Consider the following 24,503-nt stretch of genomic DNA (forward strand, 5'->3'; position numbering starts at 1 on the left):
GTTAAAATTAGTTAGGTAATACCGCATTATTTGCCATAATTTTATCGCTATTAATTTTCCATTCATTTAAAAAAAACGCAGAATTTAAGCTAATAATTATCACGTAAACACTCAGCTATAACTACTGCAGGTGCAATGTTTATCTTTGATGACGTCACACCGCGCATGTGCCTTCCCCATCAATTTTCGCGCGCTTTCTGGCCCTTTACGTCAGCTGCTTGAAAACTCATTTAATTTCTTATAGTCATTACACGTCAAATCAAACAGGTCCATACCACTCAAGTCACCGAATTTGATGAAATTTTCGGAGCAGGTGTACTTATCTGTAAAACTAACTTCTGTGAAGAAGTGCTGAAAAAAGTTTTTTATGGAAGTTATAGGGTAAAATAGTTTTTTGCGCTTTTCCGAAAATTCGTTGCACCCAAACAATAAAATAGCTATAACTTCGGCTCTAAAAGAGATAAAAACGTGAGCAATGACTTATTTTTTTTTAATCCCTGAACACACCATATTATTATTTTTAAATTCAGTCTTTCCACTGGGTGTCAGATCAAGCAACTATCTATCCATTTGTTTGCTATTACAGAGAATACCCTGAAGGACCATTGGCTCATGTGAATTATGTGGTTATCCCTGACAGCATGAAACACGGTTCTACATCTGTCCACTTATTTTAATTGAAACTTATTGAGTTTTTGAAGAAAGTCTTATCAGATTTGGGTAGCGTTGTTTACTTCTCAGATGGTGCTCCTTCCCAATACAAAAATTTCAAAAACATTACAAATTTATACTACCATGACGAGGACACAAATGGAGTACATGCTGAATGGCATTTTTTTGCCATGTCCCACAGCAAAGGACCGTGCGATGGTCTTGGAGGGTGTGTGAAAAGACGCAGGGATGGCAAGTCTAAACAACACCATAATTTTGAATCCGGAGCAACTTTTCATGTGGGCTAAAGCAAAGTGGGAATCAGTTGAAGGTCTTCCAAATCAATTTTGAATTTGTAAGCCAAAAGTAAATAGACGAAATGGAAAGTAGTTTAAAGCTCACTTAGAAAATGCTATACGGGTTAAAGGAATTCGATCTATTCATTCAATTGTGCCTATGATGAAAACTGAAGTGCAAACCAAAGTACTTTCATCCTCAACTAAATGTGTCACAGTCAAAGTTGGGAAAGTATCTGAGGATCAGACGCTACCTTGGTCAGACATTTGTGGTTTCATTATCGTTAAACGAGACGGTAAATGGTGGTTGGCATGTGTACTGACGAAAATCGATGTTCATCAAGAGGTAGAATTATGTTTTCTTCATCCACACGGGCCAGCTGCGTCTTACCGTTACCCGAACAAAGAAGGCACAGGATGGATTTCCCGTAGAGATGTACTCTTAATTGCTAACCCTACTACAACAAAAGGCAGATTATGGAAGCTACCAACTGAAGAAACAGAAAATGCTGAAAAAGCACTCTTAAAATAATTTTTTTTTACCTAAATTGCTGTGGGGTACAGTAACCCTTACCAAAAAATAAGTTGGCTAAAAACCACTTAGGACAACTTGTATTTTAACTTGGTTTTCAGTTTGTATTTGGGACAAATGCCTACTTAAAAATAACTTAAATCCTCTTTATTAATCAACTTATTTCCAACTAAACCAGAATCAACATTTACATTTAACTACTTAAAAGAAACTTAAATCCTACTAGGGAAACATATAAAAACCAACTTAAAAATATGTAATTTCCTGACTACTAAAAACCAACTAATTATAAACTTAGCAAAAGCAGTATTTTCCTACCAACTGAATAACAACTTATTACCCCTTTAATAGTAACTTGAGCCTACTTAATACCAACTCAATATCAACTAATAATGTGTATACAAACTAAATACAACTTATTTTTTGGTAAGGGAACACTTTGCTAGAAATTCCAAATAAAATAAATGCACCTCTGGGGAGTTAATAAAAGTAAAACAATAACCTAGATCATTCGGTTGTCCCGAGGGGCTAACCACTCTTAGAAAGTCTGTACACCGGATTACGCTTAGATTAGCACTGCCAAAGGCAGGGACTTCAAAGATTACGCGTAATCTCATTAGTACAGTCAAAGGTACGGCTCTGTACACCGATTACGCGGAGTGATCAGCCCCTCGGGTTGTCCACAAGGAAAAAGGAATTAAATTACGAAAAATTTTAAAACCAAATATTGTTTGAAGTGGGGGTGCGGTATTTTGGTTGTAACTTCGTTGAAAGTAAATCCCCCAAGAAAATATTTTAACAGAAACAAATACGTCGATCGAGTTTAAAAAATAATTTTTCTAAATATAGCTATTTTGGGGATCCGCGAATAAGTGAATTCCAAGTTTGAATTTTTTTTTAAAGTAATAATATGGTGTGTTCAGGGATTCAAAAAAAATAAAAATAAGTCATTGGTCACGTTTTTATCTCTTTTAGAGCCGAAGTTATAGTTATTTTATTGTTTGGGTGGAACAAATTTTCGGAAAATCGCAAAAAACCATTTTACCCTATAACTTCCTAAAAAAACTTTTTTCAGCACTTTTTCTTTACAGGGGTTAGTTTTACCCATAAGTACACCTGTTCAGAAAATTTCATCAAATTCGGTGACTTGAGTGGTACGGACCCGGTTGATTTGACTCTATATCTATATAGGAGATAATAATTTTTGGGTGCAGATAGACTTCATATATTTTGGTTTCTTTTTTTTAGTCATTCATTCGCTGATGTAATCGTAATTTTACTTTTGTATGTGTATAAATTAGCTGCTGATAGTGATTCCTCACTGTCATATTAACTGTAGTTAACTATATACATGCTATACAATCAGGAAAATTAAAGAATTTCCAATTGAGAGAGGACCTTGGGTAGAAAGGCATGCTAACGAGCCTAAAAGGTACATTCTCAGAAAACCATTTAATTTAAATTTTACAGTTTCCTATCAATTGGTGCTGTTCAAAAAGACAATGAAAAGGGAATTTTGGTTTTCAGCTATTTTTTTAATTCTTTGAATTCAGCTTCTACTTTTTTAGCAAAAGATATTTTTCTAGTGCAGTTTGTAACTGTTTCTGATAATTACACGGAAGTATAAAACTCTCAAAATTATGCTACATTGGTATTTCTATTTAGGCTTCAAGCCCAAAATTTATCAGTTGAACATTGTAGTTTGTTTTAAATATAAGAAATGAACCAAAAAATAAAGAACAATTATTTTAAAAAAAAAATATTTTACAACACACTAGTATACAGGGTGTCTACTAAAATATGGACTAGGGCGAATATCTCCAAAACAGTTTAAGGTATGATTTTGAAATTTTTAGTCCGCATAGAGTGTGTAGGGGGAAACCTACTTTGCAAATTTTGATGACCCTGAAAAAGTCTTCAAGGTCATGCAAAAACTATCTCGAGAACCGTAAGTGTTAGAAAGCTGTTTCCAATTAGAAAAGTGTTCCCCGTCACGTTTTATTCCTTAATAGCATGGACCCGATCGGATTTGACCAATAGGAAGGCGAGAAAAATTTTACCAAAACACAAAGTTCGTAACAGGGAAAATTGCAAGAAAGCGCTAATAACTCCAAAACAAGTTGTGCTACATTATCGAAATTTGCTAGACAAGCTCATCATGGTGAGGGATTTTAATATTTGGAAAATTGTATGACCTTGAACCATCGCTTCAAGGTCATACTAAAATTATATCGTGAACCATTAGGTTTAGAAAAAAAATCCAACTAGAAAGTTGTTCTTCGTCACATTAACATTAACTTTCAAATTGGAAGGGTAAAAAGTTAAATGGAGATAAACTGAGGTGGTGTGGTTCTTCTGGTAATGTTTGAACCGGCCATTTAGAAGACCCTGGGCCTTGACCCAGGGTAGATTTTTGACCCTGGTTTGATCCTTGCTAGTGGTAGCACTAATTTATAAATATTTAAAGGACCCTGTTAAGGGTCGGAGGGAGGTTAGAGTGCGTGTAGTTAAAATCACATTGAAAAGATCTGTTTTAGGCTTAATTGCAGATTTCATAGTATTGTTGGTGAAGACACATTCTCTCTTATGGTAATTCTTTTAAAATTCTGAATAAAATATTGTGCAGTTCCTCCAATGAATGTCCAAATTTGCCTTTATTTGCTTCATTACTTCATTTATTCTCTTGAAATTCTGATGAGTGAAATGTTTCATTTAATTTTATTGTTGAGAAGAAAATAATTTTAATATTTATATTTATTTATTTATTTTAGTTCCTTCAGGATTATAAGTTTGACAGATATTCAACCAGGTTGCTAACATCTCCATCTACACAGGAATTTTTCATGATGTTTGAGGTAATTTTATACTCATCTAGCTGTATAAGTGTAATTCATAACTTTCTTTCAATTTTAAGTGCATTAATCCTAAATTTACCATGGATTTCTAAATATCAAACTTACCTTAAACTGGTCAACAATAAGCAAATAACCTAATAATTAAAAGAAATATTAAAACAACCATAAAAATTCAAAATCTGTGAAACTCATAAATTTGCAAAATTTACTACAAACAAACCAAATAGTTGCTTCAAAAACCATTTTAGTTTGTGCTCTCTCATCTGGGCAGGAATGGTTACTTTTCATGTACCAAAACAGTTGTCATAGTGCGCCACAGGGTTGCCACGGTACCTGGAATTCCTGGAAAAGTCAGGGAATTTTAATATGGGTATAAAAATCAGGGAATTTTAAAAAAGTAATCTAAAAATCAGGGAAATGTTAGGGAATTTCATTTCAGTTGCAAATAGGAAACTTTTACTAAAATGTAGGTTAAATATTACAAAATCTTGCCACATAATAAGTCAGTTAAAATCTCCGGAGATGGAAAAGTCAAGGAATTTGATTGTGAAGAAACTGTGGCAACCCTGTGCCAGTCTGTGGGACCAGACATTTGTGCTGCACACTTGGGAAAATAATATTAATATTCTATAACTGATCCAAAATCTGTTTATCTGGCCTATAAAGCTGCAGTCTGCAAGGTCAGATACAGTTGCGTTATTCTTAGCGATGCGCCTGTGAGCTGGGTGCTTTTTATAGGTTTTCAATTATGAACTGGTTTTGCAAAATTTTATCTTACGGTTGTTTTTCCATTTTTTTTTAAGTTTTTAACTTTTGTTATAGCTTAAATACAGACCTTTCAAAAGATACTGTTTGTTGAGTGAAAAAATCATCCGTTTTTCATCAGAAACAATTCCTTTGAAAATTATAATGTAAATTTTAAGCAAAAATATTACTTTTTTGGTTAAAATATCTATGTTAATTTTAAATATAATATATCTTTTAATTCAAGTTCTGTCCATAAGCTATCATGAAACGCCCCGTATATATTTCTAATTGGTAAACAGCTAGAGCGATATAGGCCACCACCAAAAATTTACTTTTCATTTTAAAAATATATTAACAGAACGTAGAAGATAAATTATTTCAACAATTCCATTAGTGTTCGTATGGGGACCCCGACCCCGATCCCAGCCCCAAAAGCCCCCAACATTTTTTCCCGACCCCGGTACCGAAGATAAAAATAAAATCTGGGATGTTTCGGGGTTAATTTTCGGGAATGTATGTTTGAAGATTGAACTTTGGAATTAATTCTGTAACTTGTAAGTCTGTAATAAATACTATAAATTTTTTTTTGTAATTTTTTATTACTATAAACCATCTTCCACGAAATTATTTGGTTCTTTTAGTTATAAATAAGCCAGTATTATTTTTTTCGACGGTGGCCTTACCTGATCCAAACCTATTTTTTTTCGGGGAAGCTTAACCCCGACCCCGATTTAATTTTAACCCCGTACAAACGGTAAATTCCATCAGTTTAAGCAACCTCTTGTTATTACATTAAATGTGATAAAATCATTTAACAGATAAATTCAGTCATGAAAATTAGTTTTGTTCATTTGTATGAAATTTTAAAGACACATGTCTAAAAGTGTGCTTAAAACCTTCAATTGCTGTTTATCGTATGATGTTAAAATTATTTAAGTCTTAAAAATTAACCTGAAATGGCAACACTGATTGTGACCCTTTTGGGAAACTTTCCCCACTCCCTACTATTACCCAAGTTTATTGCTGCCTGAAAAAGTCACGTTCAGGGTTTTCGTTTCTCCATTGTCTTTGCTTTCTGATATTGAATAGGCAGAGTTTATCTCAGTTTGCACTCATAATTGTGAATTTTTACTCTTTTAAAAACTTTTCTATTCTTTACACAGTTCATGTACACTTTCCTTGCCAGAAATTACAAACCCAAACCTAATAAAATTGATGAGGTTTTAGCCATCATGAAATATTTAAGGTATCCCTATAACATCAGTCGATCACATTTATTAAACCCAGGAAGTCGCCAGTCATGGGCTCACCTTTTACCTTTTCTCTCATGGATTGTTGACCTTATTAAAGTAAGTAAATTTGAAGTCATCATTTTCGCTCAACTTCAATTTCCAGTTGACCTTCACCAATAATTTCCCCTCTTTTTTTTTAAGTATTGTCGTCATTACCAAGTTCCCATCAGGAAAGACAATTTTGAAGAGTATCGTTGCTTATCAGATGAAAGTGACAGAGAAATAGATTCTGGAAAAGGATTTTTGAAAGATTCATTGTTGGAGGTGAGAACCAATTTCACAAACTTGCGAAACTCTGTAATTAACTTTTTCCTCAGGCTGAAAGGTAGGCTCAAAATAGGTTAAAGAGCAAGTTGCAAATAGATGTTCAGAATAGAAACTTAACTATATTTTTCTCGTTCATTTGATGAGTTACCATGCGCTCTAAAGAATAAGCTTGAGCGCGTGTTTTTAAAACCATGTAAGCACCCGCGTACAAAATTCAGTAGTAGAATCCCATAATTCTGTATGAGATTTTTCGGATTTGACCACGGAATCAGTAGCATCTACATTTTGTATCAAAGCCCAAACTCTTATGTTGGGGATATTGGCTAATGAGAATTAACGTGTAGTCAATCACCACGCTTAAATTCAGTAGCGCCGCTAGCGGTAGGCACAAGTAGGCACATACCCCTTACCAAAAAATAAGTCTAAGAACTATTTAAGTTGGTTTTAAGTTTGTATTTGAGACAAATACTAACTAAATACCAACTAAAAACCTACTTAAAAACAACTTAACACCAACTTAAAACCAACTAAAAACTTACTTAAAATGTTACTTAATAAAGACCACTTACAGCCAACTTAAAACTTACTTAAAATGTTACTTAATAAAGACCACTTAAAGCCAACTTAAAAAATAATATGCAATTTTCTGACCACTAAAAACCAACTAAATACCAACTTAAAGAAAAAGGCATTTTCCCACCAACTTAAAACCAACTTATTACCAACTTAACTAGTTTACTGAAATATGCTGACCACTTAAAACCAACTTAATATCAACTTAAATGTGAATACCAACTAAATACCAACTAAAAACCATCTTATTTTTTGGTAAGGGGTGCCTACGTTGTAAAATTTTGGGCCTACTTAAGGGGCCTCCATTTTAAGAACTATAGGCCTACTTGGGGCCTCCAATTTAAGAAAAGGTTCCTTCTTTAGGCCTCCAATTCATTGCAAAGATGACTAGTTGACTACCAGTTTTCTTATTCCTCCACCATGGGGGTAAAACTGGAAAGCTCCAGCTGATTTGCGGGTTTGTGATTTGCTCACTGGGTCACGTGTTCCAAAGGCCGGTGGTGCACTCTTATCTTAACGAAGTTAAGACATTATTTTTACCAGAATTTCATTTCATTTTGTGCGCTTCTTCAAAGCAGTTCTCTACATTTCGAGTCTTTTTCAGTCAGTTAATTTAGTGTCCTTTTTGTTTAAAAATTTTTGGCAAGTGCCGACTTCTACCTCCTAGAGGTTTAAAGAAGCGGTACTGCGCTTGTTTTAAATAAAAACATTTCGGGGCTAGTTTATATAGTTAGTGGGCTTCTTTCAAGCTTTTTATTTAGTAGCTAGTTATTTTTTAACAAAACTATATTAGTGGTGTCTGTTTTGTTTTAATATTTTTGGCAAAAGCCGACATCTACCTCCGACATCTACCTCCTAGAGGTTTAAAGAAGCCGTACTGCGCTTTTTTAAATAAAAACATTTCGGGCTAGTTTATATAGTTAGTTGGCTTTTTTCAAGCTTTTAGTAGCTAGATATTTTGAACCAAACTATTGGTGGTGCCGAGGGTGGTACCATTCTTAAAACTAGTTTTTTTTAAGACTATAAGCGTAGTATCTGGAGTTTTTACTTTAAAAACTAAAACCAGAATGAGTTCCCAAAAGTATGTCAGGGGCCCAAAAACGCCCAAAATGTAAGAGAGAAGCGAGCATAGTTAGCAGTCGGAAAGACTCAATGGAACGATTTCTTCAACCGTCAGCTAAAATAAATAAACTGAATTCAGGGGAGACTAGGTTTTATAGAGACTGAAAACAGTAAAAAACATGTTATGATGTATTGTACTATAATAATTAGTCTTTGGCATAAACCGAGTGTGTTATACCTCATTGTATAAAATGGGAACTGACTGGCAACATTGAACTGAACTAAGATCGGCGGCTGTAACGCGAGTGGCGGGCCACTTCCCTAATTGCACCAGTGATGATAACTTGTAAATAGATAACTCTTAATAAATTAACTTAGTTTAATATCAGTTTAGTAGTTGTTCTTCAATAAACCCTAACATGATTTTTTACCCAATGTCGATGTCAGTCCGGCTAAGGAGGTAGTACTAAATTCGGAGTTATTGGAAATTTTGGTTGAATCCTCTAATAGACCCTCGAGTGCAAAGATAGACAATTCAAACGTAAGATGATTAATTGCTTTAGATATTAGTTTAGATAAGGATTGTCTGCCCGTTCAACCTAACCTCGCGTCTTTTCTCAAAACCCTAATGGGTGGTAAAAACCGAGGCTTCAATTCTTCTTGGTATACCAAATGCTCGAATATTCTTTAGCAAACGATAAAGTTTATTGTTTTTGTTGTCGGCATTTTTTAGGTGGCAGAAATGCGGGATTTATTGAGGGGTTTTCAGACTAGAAAAATATAATAATAATAATAAAAGCTTTATTTCAGGATATTCCTATCAGTTATTATTATTATTATTATTATTATTATTATTAATGAAGGGGTGAAGGGCTAAGGACTTAAAAAGCCCAATATCCGACACAAAACGGAGAATCATTTTGTCCGGCATATTATAGAATCTTTGGGCCGCGTAGTAATCGCACCTACAAAGTACATGAGAGGCGGTTTCCTCCTCAGCCTGACACGCCCTACAGATTGGATCATCACTGATTCCAATCAGGTAAAGATGTCTGTTAAGGAGACAATGACCTGTTAGTAGGCCAACGGCCAACCTGATATAAGTTTTGGAAAGCGAGAGCAGCTCCTTAGCTCTCTGCCTAGAGGGGCCCGAGATAAACTCTTTAGCCTGCCTTTCAGGGTTGGCATAGAACCAGCCATACTGGTTATAGCCACCTGGTTAAATCCGGTTATAGCCACTTGAAAAAAATCAAGATTTTTTTGCCTTTTTAAAAAAAATTACAATATGAATATTTTAGTAAATTAATAGTTTATATTTAGAAATTTATTTTATCTTTTGATTCGAATTTGAAACCGGTTTACTTTTACCAGTTTTTCGGTAGGTTTAAAGTTCCAAAGTTCGCTGCCTCGCTTCTGTCGGTGCGTCATACACAAAAACTAGGGGGAATTTCCCGAGTAAATCAAAAGAATTCAGTTATTTTATATAGTTATTTCGCTTTATTTGGTTAGTTTCTTATTTACGACAATAACTGCAGACAATTTCTACTTACATAAGTAAAAGGTACTGTTTATATTTTAGCCGGATATAACTAAAAAAAACCCAGATATAGCCAATTAAAACCACTCGTCTGGATTTTTTAAAATAAAGCCGGCTTTTTTCCAACCCTGCTGCCTTTGGCTATCCATCTCAAGCCAGTCATGGAGTTAGAGATAAGGCCGCGAACTATGCTAGAGGGGATAGGAACCCAGCCTCTGCCCCCTTCTTGGCTAAGACATCGGCCCTCTCATTACTATAGTACCTCCGATGGCCAGGATCCCAATAGAGCTGAACTTTATTGTTGGTGCCTAGCTCCGAGAGGAGGTTCAAACAGCTGTAAACCAGTTTAGAAGAGACCTGAAACTGGTTGAGAGCCTTTAGGGCTGCTTGATTATCCGAATAAATTTGGATAACCTTGCCATGAAGCTTCTTTTTAAGACAAAAGTCAACACAGAAGCAGAAAGCGGCAATTTCGGCCTGAAAAACACTAGCATAGACACCAAGGCTTTCAGAGAAGCCGAGATTGCTAGTAAGACAATACAACCCCGAACCAGAGCCAGAGCGGGTCTTAGACCGATCGGTAAACCAGACGATTTCTCCTCTGGCCCCGATGGTACTATGATTGGCCCACTCTGTATGGCTTGGAAAATAAGTATTGAAAGACTTACTAAAATGTAGCTTCGTAGTCATCATATCAGAACCCATTAGGTAGACAGGTAACTGACTTGAAATTTCCCGAAAGATCTTGGTGTGGCTATTATCCCAAGTATTCGCCTTCCACCAACCATTCTGGTTGAACCTATAGGCTCTCATAGCAGCAGCTTCCTCTATGAAAAGATGAAGAGGAAGAATGTTCAGGATAATTTCTAGAGAAGCACTTGGGGCTGTTCTCATAGCTCCTGTGATGCTGACATAAGCCAGCCTTTGTAGGGTGCGCAGATCGCTCGGCACAGTCTTAATTCGGACTCTTGGCCACCAGACCACTGCAGCATAAGAGATAATGGTGTACAGCCTGAAGACCACTTTAGGGCTAAGCCTCCATGACCTGCTAACTGCACTTCTGGTCCTCCAAAGTAACATCTTAGGCTTCCACGTTAGTTTGTTGTCAAGAGTAACACCAATTTACTTTCGCTCAAAATAGTCCCAAATAATGAGATATCATTAAAAGAGTATTGCAACCTTTTACGAGTAAAAGGAACAAGTACCGTTTTATTAGGATTAACCGTAAGACCAACTTCCCTGCACCAGTTTTCCACTGATGCAAGAGCCCTTCTCACTAAAACGCTTAGTGTTGGGGAACTTTCCCGTAAAGATGATGGCGATATCGTCGGCGTAGCCGAAGCAGCGGCACCCATCCCGGTCTAGCCTCACCAAAAGCTCATCTATAACCAGCCACCACAGCAGAGGTGATAAAACTCAACCTTGCGGGCAACCACGGCTTGTGGTGACCATAAGGGATTCACCGAGCAGGGAGGATACCACCACACGATTCGTCAGCATAGCTTTGATCCAGAGACACAGAGTGTCATTAATGCCAAAGCGCTTTGCAGCCTTCATGTTGACTGTGCTGGACACCTTATCAAAAGCGCCCTCAATATCGAGGAACACTGCTAACGCTATTTCCTTAAAGTTAATAGCCCTTTCAATGCAATTAGTTATGCCATGAAGGGCAGTCTCAGTAGATTTGCCTTTCTCCAAAATCTTTAGAAAAAATGAAGTCAAACTGATTGGCCAAAAGGCCTTAGCCTCGAGATAGTTATATTTCCCTGGCTTCGGAATAAAGATCACCCTAGAAAGTTTCCAGGTGCTAGGAATATATCCAAGGGCAATACAAGCCCTATAGATTCTACTTAACATTGGGCAGATAATATCAATGCCCTCCTGCAACAGAGTGGGAATTATCCCATCCGGCCCTGGAGACTTATAGGGCTTAAAAGACTTTAGTGCCCAAATAAGCCTGGAGTGCGTGACAATTTTATTCGCCACCACCCAATCCTACCTTTTGGTACGTGCAATCCTAATAGGAAAGGGGTCAGAATCAGTACTGTTCGTAATTCTGGAGTCAGGAAAGTGTACATCTAACGTATGAGTTAGTCTCCTTACCCGACGAAGAATGACTGCCATCTTCCAACTTAGTGTCAAGATGTTTAGTCTTATCGTTGGCCATAATTTTCATTAGCTTTGCCGTACTTGGAATATCAGAGATATTCTCACAGAAATTCCTCGACAAGTCCCTCTTGGCCTCGCGGAACTAGCCTTGGCGGGTTAGTAGACTTCACCGGACAGTTACGGTGGTAGGAGTCGATAATGGCATGTTTCATGCGATCAACAGCCAAATCAAAATCCAGCACCGATGACAGCCTAGGCTTATCATCCTTCAGATGAAAATTTAAATCATCCCTAAAACCAGGCCAATTAGTTCGCCTGGGATTACAAAGTACGGTATAAACCTGAACCAGTTTCATCCTGACCTTATAGCAAATGTGTCTGTGATCCGACAGTGATTGTTCACTGGACACATGCCAGTCATTAATTAGAGCTGCGACATTTTCTTCTGTCACGAGGGGTGAAGTGCACTACAGCGGCCTCATCGAATTTAATATTAATTTTGGTTGCGCCTGATAGACCTTGTCACGTAGATGACGAATGTATTTTTTATTTTGGCCGCAAATGATTATTTATTGTTTAACTTAATTTTTTTAATTTTAAAAATTTTTCATTTTCATTGAATTTTATATTAATTTTGGTTGCGCCTGATAGACCTTGTCACGTAGATGCCGAGTGTATTTTTTATGTTGGCCGCAAATGAGTATATAATTGTTTAATTTAATTTTTTTAATTTTAATTTTTTTTCATTTTCATTGAATTTTATATTAATTTTGGTTGCGCCTGATAGACCTTGTCACGTAGATGCCGAGGATAGTTTTTATTTTGGCCGCAAATGATAATTTAATTTTCTTATGTAATTTTAAATTTCTAATTTTTGGGTATTTTCACGTGTTTCGTTGTACTTATTTCCGTCGTGTGTTCGCCGACACCACAGTTTCGGTGTCCTAATGAATTCCTCGTGATATTCCCTTTTTTTATAAAATCAATTACAGTTTTTGTTCATTTTCTCGGTGTTTTGTATTTTTGGGCCACAAAGTGATATTCCCGTACTTTATCAAATCTATTATAGTTTTTGTTCATTTTCTAGGTGTTTTCTATTTTTGGGCCACTTTTTTTCTGGTTGAGATTAAAAGTATATACTTGATGCGTAAGGCTTGGTACTGTCCTCTAGGTCGCGCTATAGATGGCCCATCGCTTTTTTTAGTATGGGGTTGGGGAGGCGCCAATACGGGTAGTTTAGTATTAGAAAAACGTTACTAAACTCCTAAAATGACGCCTCTTTTAAAAGTTAAATTGATTAAAAAATTCTCATTTGCAGCCCCAAAAAAATTGGTTTAGTGTAATCTAAGCGTCAAGTGCTACATTCTCGGCCACAAAAAAATTAAAAAAACCAGTAATTCCCTAAAATTACAATTTTTAAAATTAAGTTAATTAATTTAATTATCACTTGCGGCCCAAAAAAAATAGTTTCGTAATCTACGCGTCAAGTGCTACACCAAAAAAAACGAAATTACATGAGGCCGCTGTAGTGCAATTTGGCCGTTACGAGTAACAAAAGTTGGTTCATTGTTCTTATTAAGAATATGAAGTTTCGTACTGACCACGTATTCCATTAGCTTATTACCACAATCGTTGCAGTTGCTGATGCCCCAGATAACATGGTGAGCGTTCGCATCACAACCTATAATGAGCTTCTTTCCCGACCGCTCACAGTGGTTGACCAAATTGGTCACCTCCTGTGATGGTGGGGGCAGAGCATCATCGTAAGGAAAGTAAGCAGATGCCAGCGTGAGTTCATCGTTCCCATCAGTGGTAGGGGAAATGATTTTAACCACGGCAGTATCCCTAGATTGATAGATTGAGAGCGGAAGGGCATGAATTTCGACGTTAGTGACATCATGGACGGCATGTTTTGAGTCGGAGGGAAACAAAAGAGTGCTCCGAAAACGTTTCTTATTTCATTGGGAGCTACCAGGGCGAATCCTCCGATCGCCTCCTACAGAGAGCAGTGACGTCATTCAACAAATCCGGATCACACTCGGAGGTTCCCAACGGAAAACGCTATAAGAACACGACTCTCATGACGTCGTTAAATTATCTTTTTTACTCCTTTTGGCTGTATGCCCATAGTGGCTGTATTTAAAGGAAGGTTAGCTAAGATTGAGGGAGATTGATAGTGATGATGCTGTTGGAGTAGGTTGATTAGGTAGTTCTTAAAGTATATTATTATTTAGTTGTAAATATAAGTGTATTTTGTTAAATTATTATATGTTAGAAAGAGTTGTGTTTTTTTACCTTGTCATAACCTTGCCATTTTTCACTCTTACGGAGGAAGTTAGTAATTATTACTTTATATTAGTGCTTTGCTATGTCTGCTGCACAATGGTAACTACGGGTATGATGTTTTGTGTTTTTTTACTCTTTCATCTTAAATTATTATTGTACTTAATTGAAGAACTGTTACTTTCTAATGTTTTGATTATTGATATTGCTACAATTACCTAAATCGCCTCAAATAAATAATGATTGGAACTTCATTGGTGCTTTTTTAAATTGTAATGCTCTCTCACTCTAACGCTCTAACGTGGCTAGGGAACAATCAAACTAGGTTGTAACTGGGGAAGATACATCGGTTACAAGACTTTCCAACCTGGCCACATTATCCATTAATCGAGATTTATCGAATCATTTATAAGAAATCCGATGTTAGTGGTTGATGAATTTGGGAAGAGCTCTAATCGCAGACTGTCATTCATTGAGTAAAACGAATTTAACATTTAAAATAAGGGATTATTGGAATTGGGGATATTGGATATCTAAATGTTGGTTAAACTGGGGGACAAGGGAAAAAATTAATTTAATTTTAGCTTCACATAATTTTGCAATAAAAAAACGGTGAACTCTTTCAAAACGGAGAGTTTAGTTAAAAGAAAAAACCTGAATTTATCGATTGAAATTATTGCGTAGAGGGGGGCCTCTAAATTCATCGGTGCCTACTTGGGAAAAAATCCTGCTTAAATTCAAATGGTTTGAATTTCATAGTATATTGCAAAAATCCCCACCCGCCTTCATCTTTTAGAAACAACTACTCTAAATGTTATGATCAATTTAATGGCAAAAGTTGATCGGTCTATTACCAAAAATAAATTTGGTGAACTTTTCACACATTTAAGTTATGTTTGTGACCTGGTTGAAGCAATATTTGATTAACCATTTAATAACCTTTTTTTACGATAATGAATCTATTAACTTTATTATTCATTATTGGTGTTTACTTTTTTGTAGATCTTTCATCAGCAAACTTCTGAACAATTCATGAGCTATGTACAGTCTGCAGTGGATTTAACTGAAGATGATAAAGTTAAAGAAATTAAATTTTTGGGTATAATTTATTCATTTTTGTTATTAACTTTCTAACTGGCCAGTTTAAAAAAAAATAACTAACATGGAGTGTAGAGCTCAAGTTGTCAACCACTTTTAGTACTGCAAAATTGGTATTACATATTTAAAAGATTGAATTAGAAATTTCAACTATAACATAATATCATGATAAATTATATGTTTTATGGTTAAAAATGTTCATTTGTAAATTTTAGGGATAGAATATTTGATTTTACTATTTTAATGTATTAACTGCAATTTATTTCTTAAACATTTTAGTTCAAGAGTACATGGGCATTTCTGGAGAAGAATTAGAAGATTTAAAAGCTACTCGTTCCAAATTGGATGCCGATTATAAGAGAACGGAAGAAGAGCTTGTAAGTTCTTAAAAAATTTGGCTGAGTGAATAAAAATAACACAATTAGCATATGAATTAAAGTTACAGAAAATTTTAAATTGGATTTAAACTGTGATAAAGAATGTTATATATTTTTAAATTAATTAAACATGTCACTTATAGCCCAATTTAATTAAAATTAACCTCCAATAATTTGATGCAATGAATACAGTGATACTTTTAACATTTAGTTTTTAACCTTTTTTTAGGCTATTATAAAAGATCAGGAACAGCAAATCGTCAATACAAGAGTTGATATTGGGAGATTTGCGTCTTACAATGAGGAAATGGCGCAAAGACTAGAATTAAAGAAAGAAGAGTTGTCAGTTTTGAATGTGCAGTCTGATGCTCTACGTAAGTTTTTTTTTTCAATTTCACAATTTTTGAACTAAAGCGCATTACGCAAGTGCTGAGGTAGACATCTTTGGAACTACATATTGATATTATATGTCACCTAGTAGCAAGAACAAAATCCTAAGCATTGGTGTTTGTGCTTCACTAAACTCAGTTTAATTTTGATATTCAGTCTAGACCATAACTTGACCAGCAATATGACACTCCATTGGTTGTATCAACCTTCTAAGCAACATCATAGCAATATGTCATGTCCAGTAGTAGTGCGTAATAAGCCATTCTGGTCATCCTTCTGTTATATATTATAAATCATTTGAGAGACAAGCTGATAACATCTTAACAAGTTGAGAACATTTTTTAAAGATAACGTACATTAAAAATTATAAAGCCAAAAATGTAATAAATAACATCTATGAGTGGAAAATAATGAGCATACATGTTTTTTCACACCTCTAAAAAGATTTGGTTCACCAATGAAAATTTTTTTTTATAATATTAATAATAATTATTATTATTTCACAAAGAAAACTAAAAGACTAATATGGATGGAACTGTAGTATTTGGTCTTTAAATGAGATACTATTTTAAATTTACAATGTGGTCAAAGATTGATTCCTCTTGGTGCTGTAGTTAAATGATGGTTCATATATTGGGTTGAATATTAAAATACCATCATATACCACTTACAATAGGATTATTTATTTCAATTATGACTAGTGATTTATTTATATTATCAGGAGAAAGACTTCAGGCTGCCAAAGATAGGAACTCCAAACTAAAAGAGGCATTGAAGGTCCAAAAGGCTCGTGGCATCAATGCCCAAGTCATAGCTGCTACAAAAAAGCAGTTTTATGATGACCTTGCCTATTGGGAAGCACAGCTTGAAATGGTAATCAACAAGAAGATACACTGGGAGTTAAATCAACTTGAAATACACAATGAGGTATGTGAATCCCACTTAGTTTCTGTATTTAGAACAACTGGTGATTACAAAGAAAATCTTAGTTTCTTTCCTATATTACTCCTAAAATTTCACAAAGTATCAGTCCTGATCATAGCCATAGATCGAAATATTTTAATTTCATAGCCTTGCAAGAAGCACTGGCGATTTCTTAGTTTATAAAAATGCATTTTCTTGTGTACAGTTTTCATTGGTTAGACGCTTTAGCGCCTGCTACCGACGGAAAGGGAAAATTCCGAAATTGCCATTCCCTTTCAGTAAAACGCTCAGTGTCAAGGATCGTCCAATGAAATTTGTACACAAAGCTGCCTTAGCGTGTTTAAACCCTTACCAAAAAATAAGTTGGCTAAATACCACTTAGGACAACTTGTATTTCAACTTGGTTTTCAGTTTGTATTTGGGACAAATGCCTACTTAAAAATAACTTAAATCCTCTTTATTAATCAACTTATTTCCAACTAAACCAGAATCAACATTTACATTTAACTACTTAAAAGCAACTTAAAAATATTATGTAATTTCCTGACTACTAAAAACCAACTAATTATAAACTTCCTACCAACTGAATAACAACTTATTACCCCTTTAATAGTAACTTGAAATATGCTGACAACTTGAGCCTACTTAATACCAACTCAATATCAACTAATAATGTGTATACAAACTAAATACAAACTGAAATCCAACTCATTTTTTGGTAAGGGAAGGCTAGCTGCATTCTCCTTGTGTTTGTTGCTCGTAGCTTTTTAGCAGAAGTAATTTATAAGGATCTTAAACCACTAATTGAAATTAAATCCAATACTATTTATTAATGAAACTTTTTATTGGACATGCAGCTAGCAGTTATTTAGTCCCTTTATAAAGACCAATCTTATCTAATGCATCACAGCCGACAATGACATTGCCGTTCTACACTCCTTGCTTTTGGGCTTTCCCAGCTATTTAAAGTTGAAGTGTGTTTAAGCTCTATCCAGTTAAGGGATCAATTAAGCAGCAATTTAACAGAGCCTTTTAATAAAAATTTCTCAAACCTTACAAGTGGCCCTTTTATTCATTTGTGTAACAGTTGTCTATGGTAAAATATTTATAGCACAAAATTGTGATAATTGACTACATTATTTATAATGTAATGGGTTTTGATTTTTGTAGTTTCATCAGTATTGCAAAGCTTTGGAGAATTTTCGACTTAAACTGACAGATCTTGTCAATGAAAATTTAGATCTTTATAAAACGTTTCATGACAAACCGTCTTTGGATAAATTTTTGAATTTCACTAACTTACTAGAGAAAGTCTCAACTAAAGACTTAGAACAAATCCAAAAACAGCTACCAGATCTTTTGTCAAGTTTGAAAAAGCACTTTGAGCAAGGTTAGTGGATATATTTTATCGTTTCCAATTCTAACATTTTCGTTAAATAGGGAGAATGGAAGAACTTTTATAATAATTAAGGCTTAAATTTTCACTCTTTCCCTTACCAAAAAATAAGTTGGCTAAAAACCACTTAAAACAACTATTATTTCAACTTAGTTTTAAGTTTGTATTTGGGACAAATGTATGCTTAAAAATAACTTAAATCATCTTCACCAGAATCAACCCCTTACTTTTAACTACTTAAAACCAACTTAAAAATAATATGTTATTTTCTGACTACTAAAAACCAACTAATTTCAAACTCAAAAAAGAAGTATTTTCCTATCAACTGAATAACAACTTATTACCCATTTAACTAGTAACTTGAAATATGCTGACAACTTGCTGAGCCCACTTAACACCAAGTAAATATTAACTAATAATGTGTATACAAACTAAAGTACCGACAAAAGTGTTAAAATACGTGGTATGCGTCTATGGAATTCTCTGCCAAACACTGTTAAACAAATTCATTCCCTGCCAATGTTTAAAATGGAAATTAAGCGTTATTTGGAATCTTTGAACATTTAGTTTTTAGTTTTATTTTTTGTAATTTAATTTAATTTAATTGTGACGGAACCCATTGTAAACCAGGGCTTTATTGATCTGATTTGGAATATCCATAAAAAGCTTTTTATTATTATTATTATTATTATTATTAAAATCCAACTTATTTTTTGGTATGGGTTGTTTGAATTAAATCTATCTGTGAAATATTGAGCTAAACCCCTAATCCATAGATGTATACATATAATATGTAATGTGCAGTTCTTGAAATGGACTTATTCACAAACTCGAACCTGTTTCCTTTCAATGTTTCCAATTATTCCGAAAAACGGGAGCTGTGCAATAAAAATAATATTTACGAACCAGAATGATTGATGTGGGTTTGATATTGATTTGGACATTTTCTACAGTGTATGCCTTTCTCAGGTGTGTTGTTCCAAGATGAATTTGTGCTAGAAAATTTGGATAACAACACTACTAATATAATAGCGATAAAGAAAATAGATAGAAATCTCTTACACCAACCTTTTATCTGACCCTAAAACTTTGCTTTCCTGCTATGATCAATTTAATATACTATTCATTTTGTAGAAGGAACTTTCTTAATGAAGACAATTTTTAATGAAAAGAAAATTATTAGTGAGGTAGGTAATATTATAGTTATCCATGATGTTACGCTACTCTTAACAAGTTACTACTGGTCCATTTCAGCTTGAAATACAGTCAAATATATTGAGTATGAACATCAGAGATATCAATTGCTCCATTGCACATGCTAAGCAGCTCCATGAAAATGAGAAGAAAGTACGTATGTTTAATTTCCCTTACCAAAAAATAAGTTGGCTAAAATGCACTTACGACAACTTGTATTTCAACTTGGTTTTCAGTATGTATTTGGGACAAATGCCTACTTAAAAATAACTTAAATCCTCTTTATTAATCAACTTATTTCCAACTAAACCAGAATCAACATTTACATTTAACTACTTAAAAGCAACTTCAAAATATTATGTAATTTCCTGACTGCTAAAAACCAACTAATTATAAACTTAGCAAAAGCAGTATTTTCCTACCAACTGAATAACAACTTATTACCCCTTCAACCAGTAACTTGAAATATGCTGACAACTTGAGCCTACTTAATACCAAGTTAATATCAACTAATAATGTGTATACAAACTAAATACAAACTGAAATCCAACTTATTTTTTGGTAAGGGTTATTTCACTAAAATGCACTTTTAATAATTGTTATTATATGTTATAATCAAACTACAATGTAAAAAACCCTAGGATTTTTTCACCAGTTGTGCATAAGTGTAAGTAAATTCTTTGAATGGGAAATGTTATAGAACCTATTTTTGTCTTTTTAATTCTGCAAGTAATTAATATGATTTAATTTAAAAAATAAATACTTAAGTTAAAATGGTCCACCCTGATTTCAGCATGATATACAGTGTTCATATGGAGTCAAAATAAAGTTAAGTCTATTTGTATGTATTATGAAAATGCCACAGTTTTAGATGCCTAGGTGAATTTTAAATTAAAGCTATAAGTTTGTATTAAAGATTCTAAGTAGTTTGTAGTTATTTATAAAATGCCATTGCATTCTGCAGCCAAGACAACAGTTGTAAAACTAAAAAAGTTAGAACCATGTCAGCGACCATGAACAACGTATTTACACGTAAAAAGGGATAGATTAAGGAACTTATCTTATTTTTAGTGGAGTGTAACCGTTTAAAATTACAAAAACCATAATCCCAAAAAATGACTAAATTTTTGCACGTCGGGTCGGGGACAAAAGTCAGGGATCCCTGACTCTCGTGTCGGGGTCTCCGTACAAACACTAGATATACAAGGTCTGAGTTCACAATTGAAACCTATCTAACATAGTTGTCTGATTGGGTGTATAAATGCTCATTATGTATGAAATACAAAGTAAGTGTCTCTAACTAGTTTCTTACAAGTCTTGTCATGTGTTTATTTTAATAGTTATTTACTTATTTTAAATTTTTTAACTAGTAGTCTCTTCTTTGGACTTTTCACAAATAATGAAGTTCATGAAACTTAACTTTTAGGAGTTGGACAAAATGTTTGAAAAACTACTGAATGAAATTAGTGTGATGCGTAACAAAATATTGAAAGCTGATGAGCCTAATGAAGAGTTGATTCAGTTGGAGGAAAATGTGAAATTATTACAAGAACAGTATGTTATTCCTTTTCTCTCTGACAGATCTAGCTTTATCTTTTTTTTATACCAATTGACTTATTACCTTAATTTAAAAACGTAGTAACTGGGACTAGTACATTATAGCTACAGTTATGGATTTTTTAAACTAAAGTAACGTTATTCTTGTACCCAATTTCAGCCAATTTAAATTTTCGCCAGTATCTCAATTTATTTTCCGCAAATTTTTAAACTGGCTGTATTGAGTTTATTGAAGAAGTTTGAATATTTTATAGGTAGGACCACAAGTATGCAAAAAAAGCATTTTCTTTAATGAAACCTTGTTCATACCCTTACCAAAAATTAAGTGGTCTAGGAACTTGGTTTTAAGTTTGTATTTGGGACAAATACCAACTAAAACCATACATAAAAACAACTTATTACCAACTAAAACCATACTGCCAACTTAATATCCACTTATTACCCCTTTAACTAGTTTATTGAAAAATGCTGACAACTTAAAACCAACTTAATACCAACTAAAATGTGTATACCAACTATATACAAACTAAAAGCCAACTTATTTTTTGGTATGGGATGGGATATGACTTATTACTTTATTGAAGGGTTATGGAAGTTAGTGAAGCAGATTTTTTAAACACGCTGAATTCCTTGCTCATTTCTAACCTAAATGGTAGTCGTTTGCTCATGAAGAAGAGTGGTATGGTCTTTTTAACATAATTAGAAAAACCCCTTTCGGTTTAAGTAGACAGACAGGAACCCTCCAGGCTATAATTAAGTGATAATAAACAGTTTAACAGTTATATTAATTTCAAAACCATTTATAGTTTAGCTCGTGCTTAGCATTTTTTCTAATGTTAGGATATATAAGAGTTAAAATTTAAGACTGTAGCAGATTTATGTTTTAAAATATTAAATTTCCTGACTGAAAGTATCTTGGCCAAATTAATCCCTGGATGTATTACCAGAAATGAGTATGTGCAATAAGATTCCCTACTACACCAACACCACCACAAACATAGGGAAATAAACTGGGCTGGGAAACCTCTTCCCCTCTCACTTTCCTCACTGCATGGCACAACAGACCAAAACAGTGGTATAGGATATAAGCAGCTCACCTCCTTAGGGAAGGGGAATCTGGGAAACTTTGCTTAACTTGGTTGTGGTCATAAGTGGACACTCTGAAAACAATGGTATAGTGTTACATACTTTGTCCAGGGTTCGAATGATGCCAATCCATTCATTTTCTTTACACATCTCGCTATGTTCATGATTTTTTTCTAAAACGCACAGCTCCCAAGCAACTATTACTATATCTCTTAAAATAATTTCCCAATATTAAATTAATTTTGTTCTGCGCCCAACTTAAAAACATTTCACAAATATTGAATTCATTGCATAAAACTCTAAAAAAATTTGGGTAAAAAAAGTGTTAACAAACTAAAAGATTTAATTATTAACTTGATTTTATTTTGATTTTTGGTAGTAATTTGGTAAACTAAAATTTAAAGTAAAATCCTTGTCATAGTATTATTTATTTTAGGTTATCTGCTAAAGAGGCAGAATATGAAAAGTTTGAGATGGAACGAGTGGAATTAAGAAAGAAAAGTATTAGAGATCTCAAAAACTTGGTTAATGGGTTTCGGGTAAGTGTGTTAGTTACAATCTATTAATTTATAAGGCATAAACGTTACTCAAATTGTAATGTTCAGTAGCAGTTTCTGACACTAGTTAAGAACTTCCTCATTCCCTCCCCTGTATTGTTTAGTTACAATAACCTATCTCTATGGAATCCAATTAAGTTATTAAATTAGAATTAAATTGGTCTTGAAGTAGTGTACAGCCTATTTGTAACTGTTGAAAACTTTTTCCCACTTTTACTGTATGGTGGTTCATTATAAACCAATGGTACTAGCACTGTCAAAGTTTTCAGGACTTACGTCATTCCTACTCTAGACATGGGGAAAACAAATTACAAGATGAGGAAGCTTTGGTGCTGCAGTACCGGACTCATTAGGGTTACCAAGTATTAAAGGTACACATTTCATACAGTTAGTAATTGGGGCCATAAGATTGCTTTAGGTTTATTCGTATTCGGCCGAATGTCAAAATCACCCCTAGCTTAAGATAGAAATGGTAGTAATTGTTATATTTTATCTTTTTTTTTTAAATTACAAGATATGGAACGTTTATGATGAGTCTCGTATATAGTTCCTTTGCGTAAATTAAACTTTGTTTCTTAATAGGAAGAGAAAAAGAATCTAGTTGATGGATTGGTTCTTCTCCACCAAAATATAAAGCAGTTCATTGAAAAATGTAAGCCATTTATTTCCAATAGCCCTAACATATGTCGTTAGAAATTATATTAAATTTTGTCATATTTAAGTATACTTAATTAGTAATTACGTAATACCAGTGGCGTAGCTAGGGGGGGCGGGGGCGGTCCGCCCAGGTGCCACCCGTTTGGGCGTTATTTGGGGGTGACACCCAACCGTGAAAAAAATAAAAACTTACATAAACTAGAGTCTAGTAAGTAGCACACAATGATATCCGCCCCGGGTGTCACCCATTGTAGCTACGCCACTGCGTAATACTATTAATTTTAAGTATAAAATACAATTTTAACTTATTCTCTTGAATTAGAATTAATAAAGAACAATTATATTTGCACATTTAATTAAAAGATATTTACAATGCTGGTTAGTTTTGTGTAATTCAGCCTTTAATCATCCTATGATGATTCGAGCGGCTTGGCCTTTTTTATCTTCAATTGCGAAAGTAACAGTCTAATAATGTGAAACGTAAAATTACTTATTTTCTTATTTAAAAACTATTTTCTTAATAAAATAGTTTTTGAATATAACTATGAATTTCTGCCGCACTATTTTTCAAGCATTTATGAAAAGTCAGTAGCAGCCTGCAACGGTACTTGTTTCAAACAAACTTTAACAGTATTTGCCTAAATTTTTTATTTTCAGATTAACTTTTATTTCCCATGTGGCAATTTTCAGTGGGACTTAGTGTAAAGTTTTAAATTCGTTTGTAATTTTAATAAACTTTTCTTTTTTTAAATATTTACTAATTTAAATTTTGGTCTTTATTGCTAATTAAATTTAAAAAAGGTTCATATTTGTTTCCCTTTGGGATTCCCAGATTAAGGTATTTTCCTCCGATTTGGCTGATGCTATGCTCTACCTAAACTTATTTAAGTTGCAAATAAAACTTAAGACACTACCAGTTTATAATTTCCTTCTTGAAGGGATATTATTATATTGAATGGGGAGAGGGGCAAGTAGTTTTTCCCACTCTACTTTTGTTGCCTGGTACCTCTAATTTTGTTTAAATATTTTATGATCTAGTGGGGGAAAGTGTGTTTTCAATTGT

General features: G+C 34.0%; 1 protein-coding gene across 3 annotated transcripts in view; it reads left to right on the top strand.

The window, feature by feature from the left end:
• Positions 1-24,190, top strand: part of LOC149945622 (kinetochore protein NDC80 homolog) — a 32,277-nt gene extending 8,087 nt beyond the window's left edge. For 2 of the 3 annotated variants that reach the window (XM_090174615.1, XM_090174617.1), the window contains 13 exons: positions 4,251-4,334; positions 6,245-6,430; positions 6,515-6,637; positions 15,207-15,303; positions 15,582-15,679; positions 15,909-16,053; positions 16,791-16,996; positions 18,164-18,383; positions 19,524-19,576; positions 19,644-19,736; positions 21,010-21,137; positions 22,663-22,765; positions 23,366-23,823. In XM_090174615.1, coding sequence (XP_090030741.1) covers positions 4,251-4,334; positions 6,245-6,430; positions 6,515-6,637; positions 15,207-15,303; positions 15,582-15,679; positions 15,909-16,053; positions 16,791-16,996; positions 18,164-18,383; positions 19,524-19,576; positions 19,644-19,736; positions 21,010-21,137; positions 22,663-22,765; positions 23,366-23,476 — 1,647 coding nt within the window. In that variant the 3' untranslated portion in view covers positions 23,477-23,823. Of the gene's footprint in view, positions 1-4,250; positions 4,335-6,244; positions 6,431-6,514; positions 6,638-15,206; positions 15,304-15,581; positions 15,680-15,908; positions 16,054-16,790; positions 16,997-18,163; positions 18,384-19,523; positions 19,577-19,643; positions 19,737-21,009; positions 21,138-22,662; positions 22,766-23,365; positions 23,824-24,097 lie in introns of those variants that run through there. The other variant, XM_090174618.1, reaches the window with a different exon arrangement.
• Positions 24,191-24,503: the final 313 nt, after the last annotated feature.

This window comes from Leiobunum rupestre, chromosome 5 (genome assembly GCF_980474605.1).
Source record: "Leiobunum rupestre chromosome 5, qqLeiRupe1.1.hap1, whole genome shotgun sequence".
Lineage (NCBI taxonomy): Eukaryota > Metazoa > Arthropoda > Arachnida > Opiliones > Sclerosomatidae > Leiobunum > Leiobunum rupestre.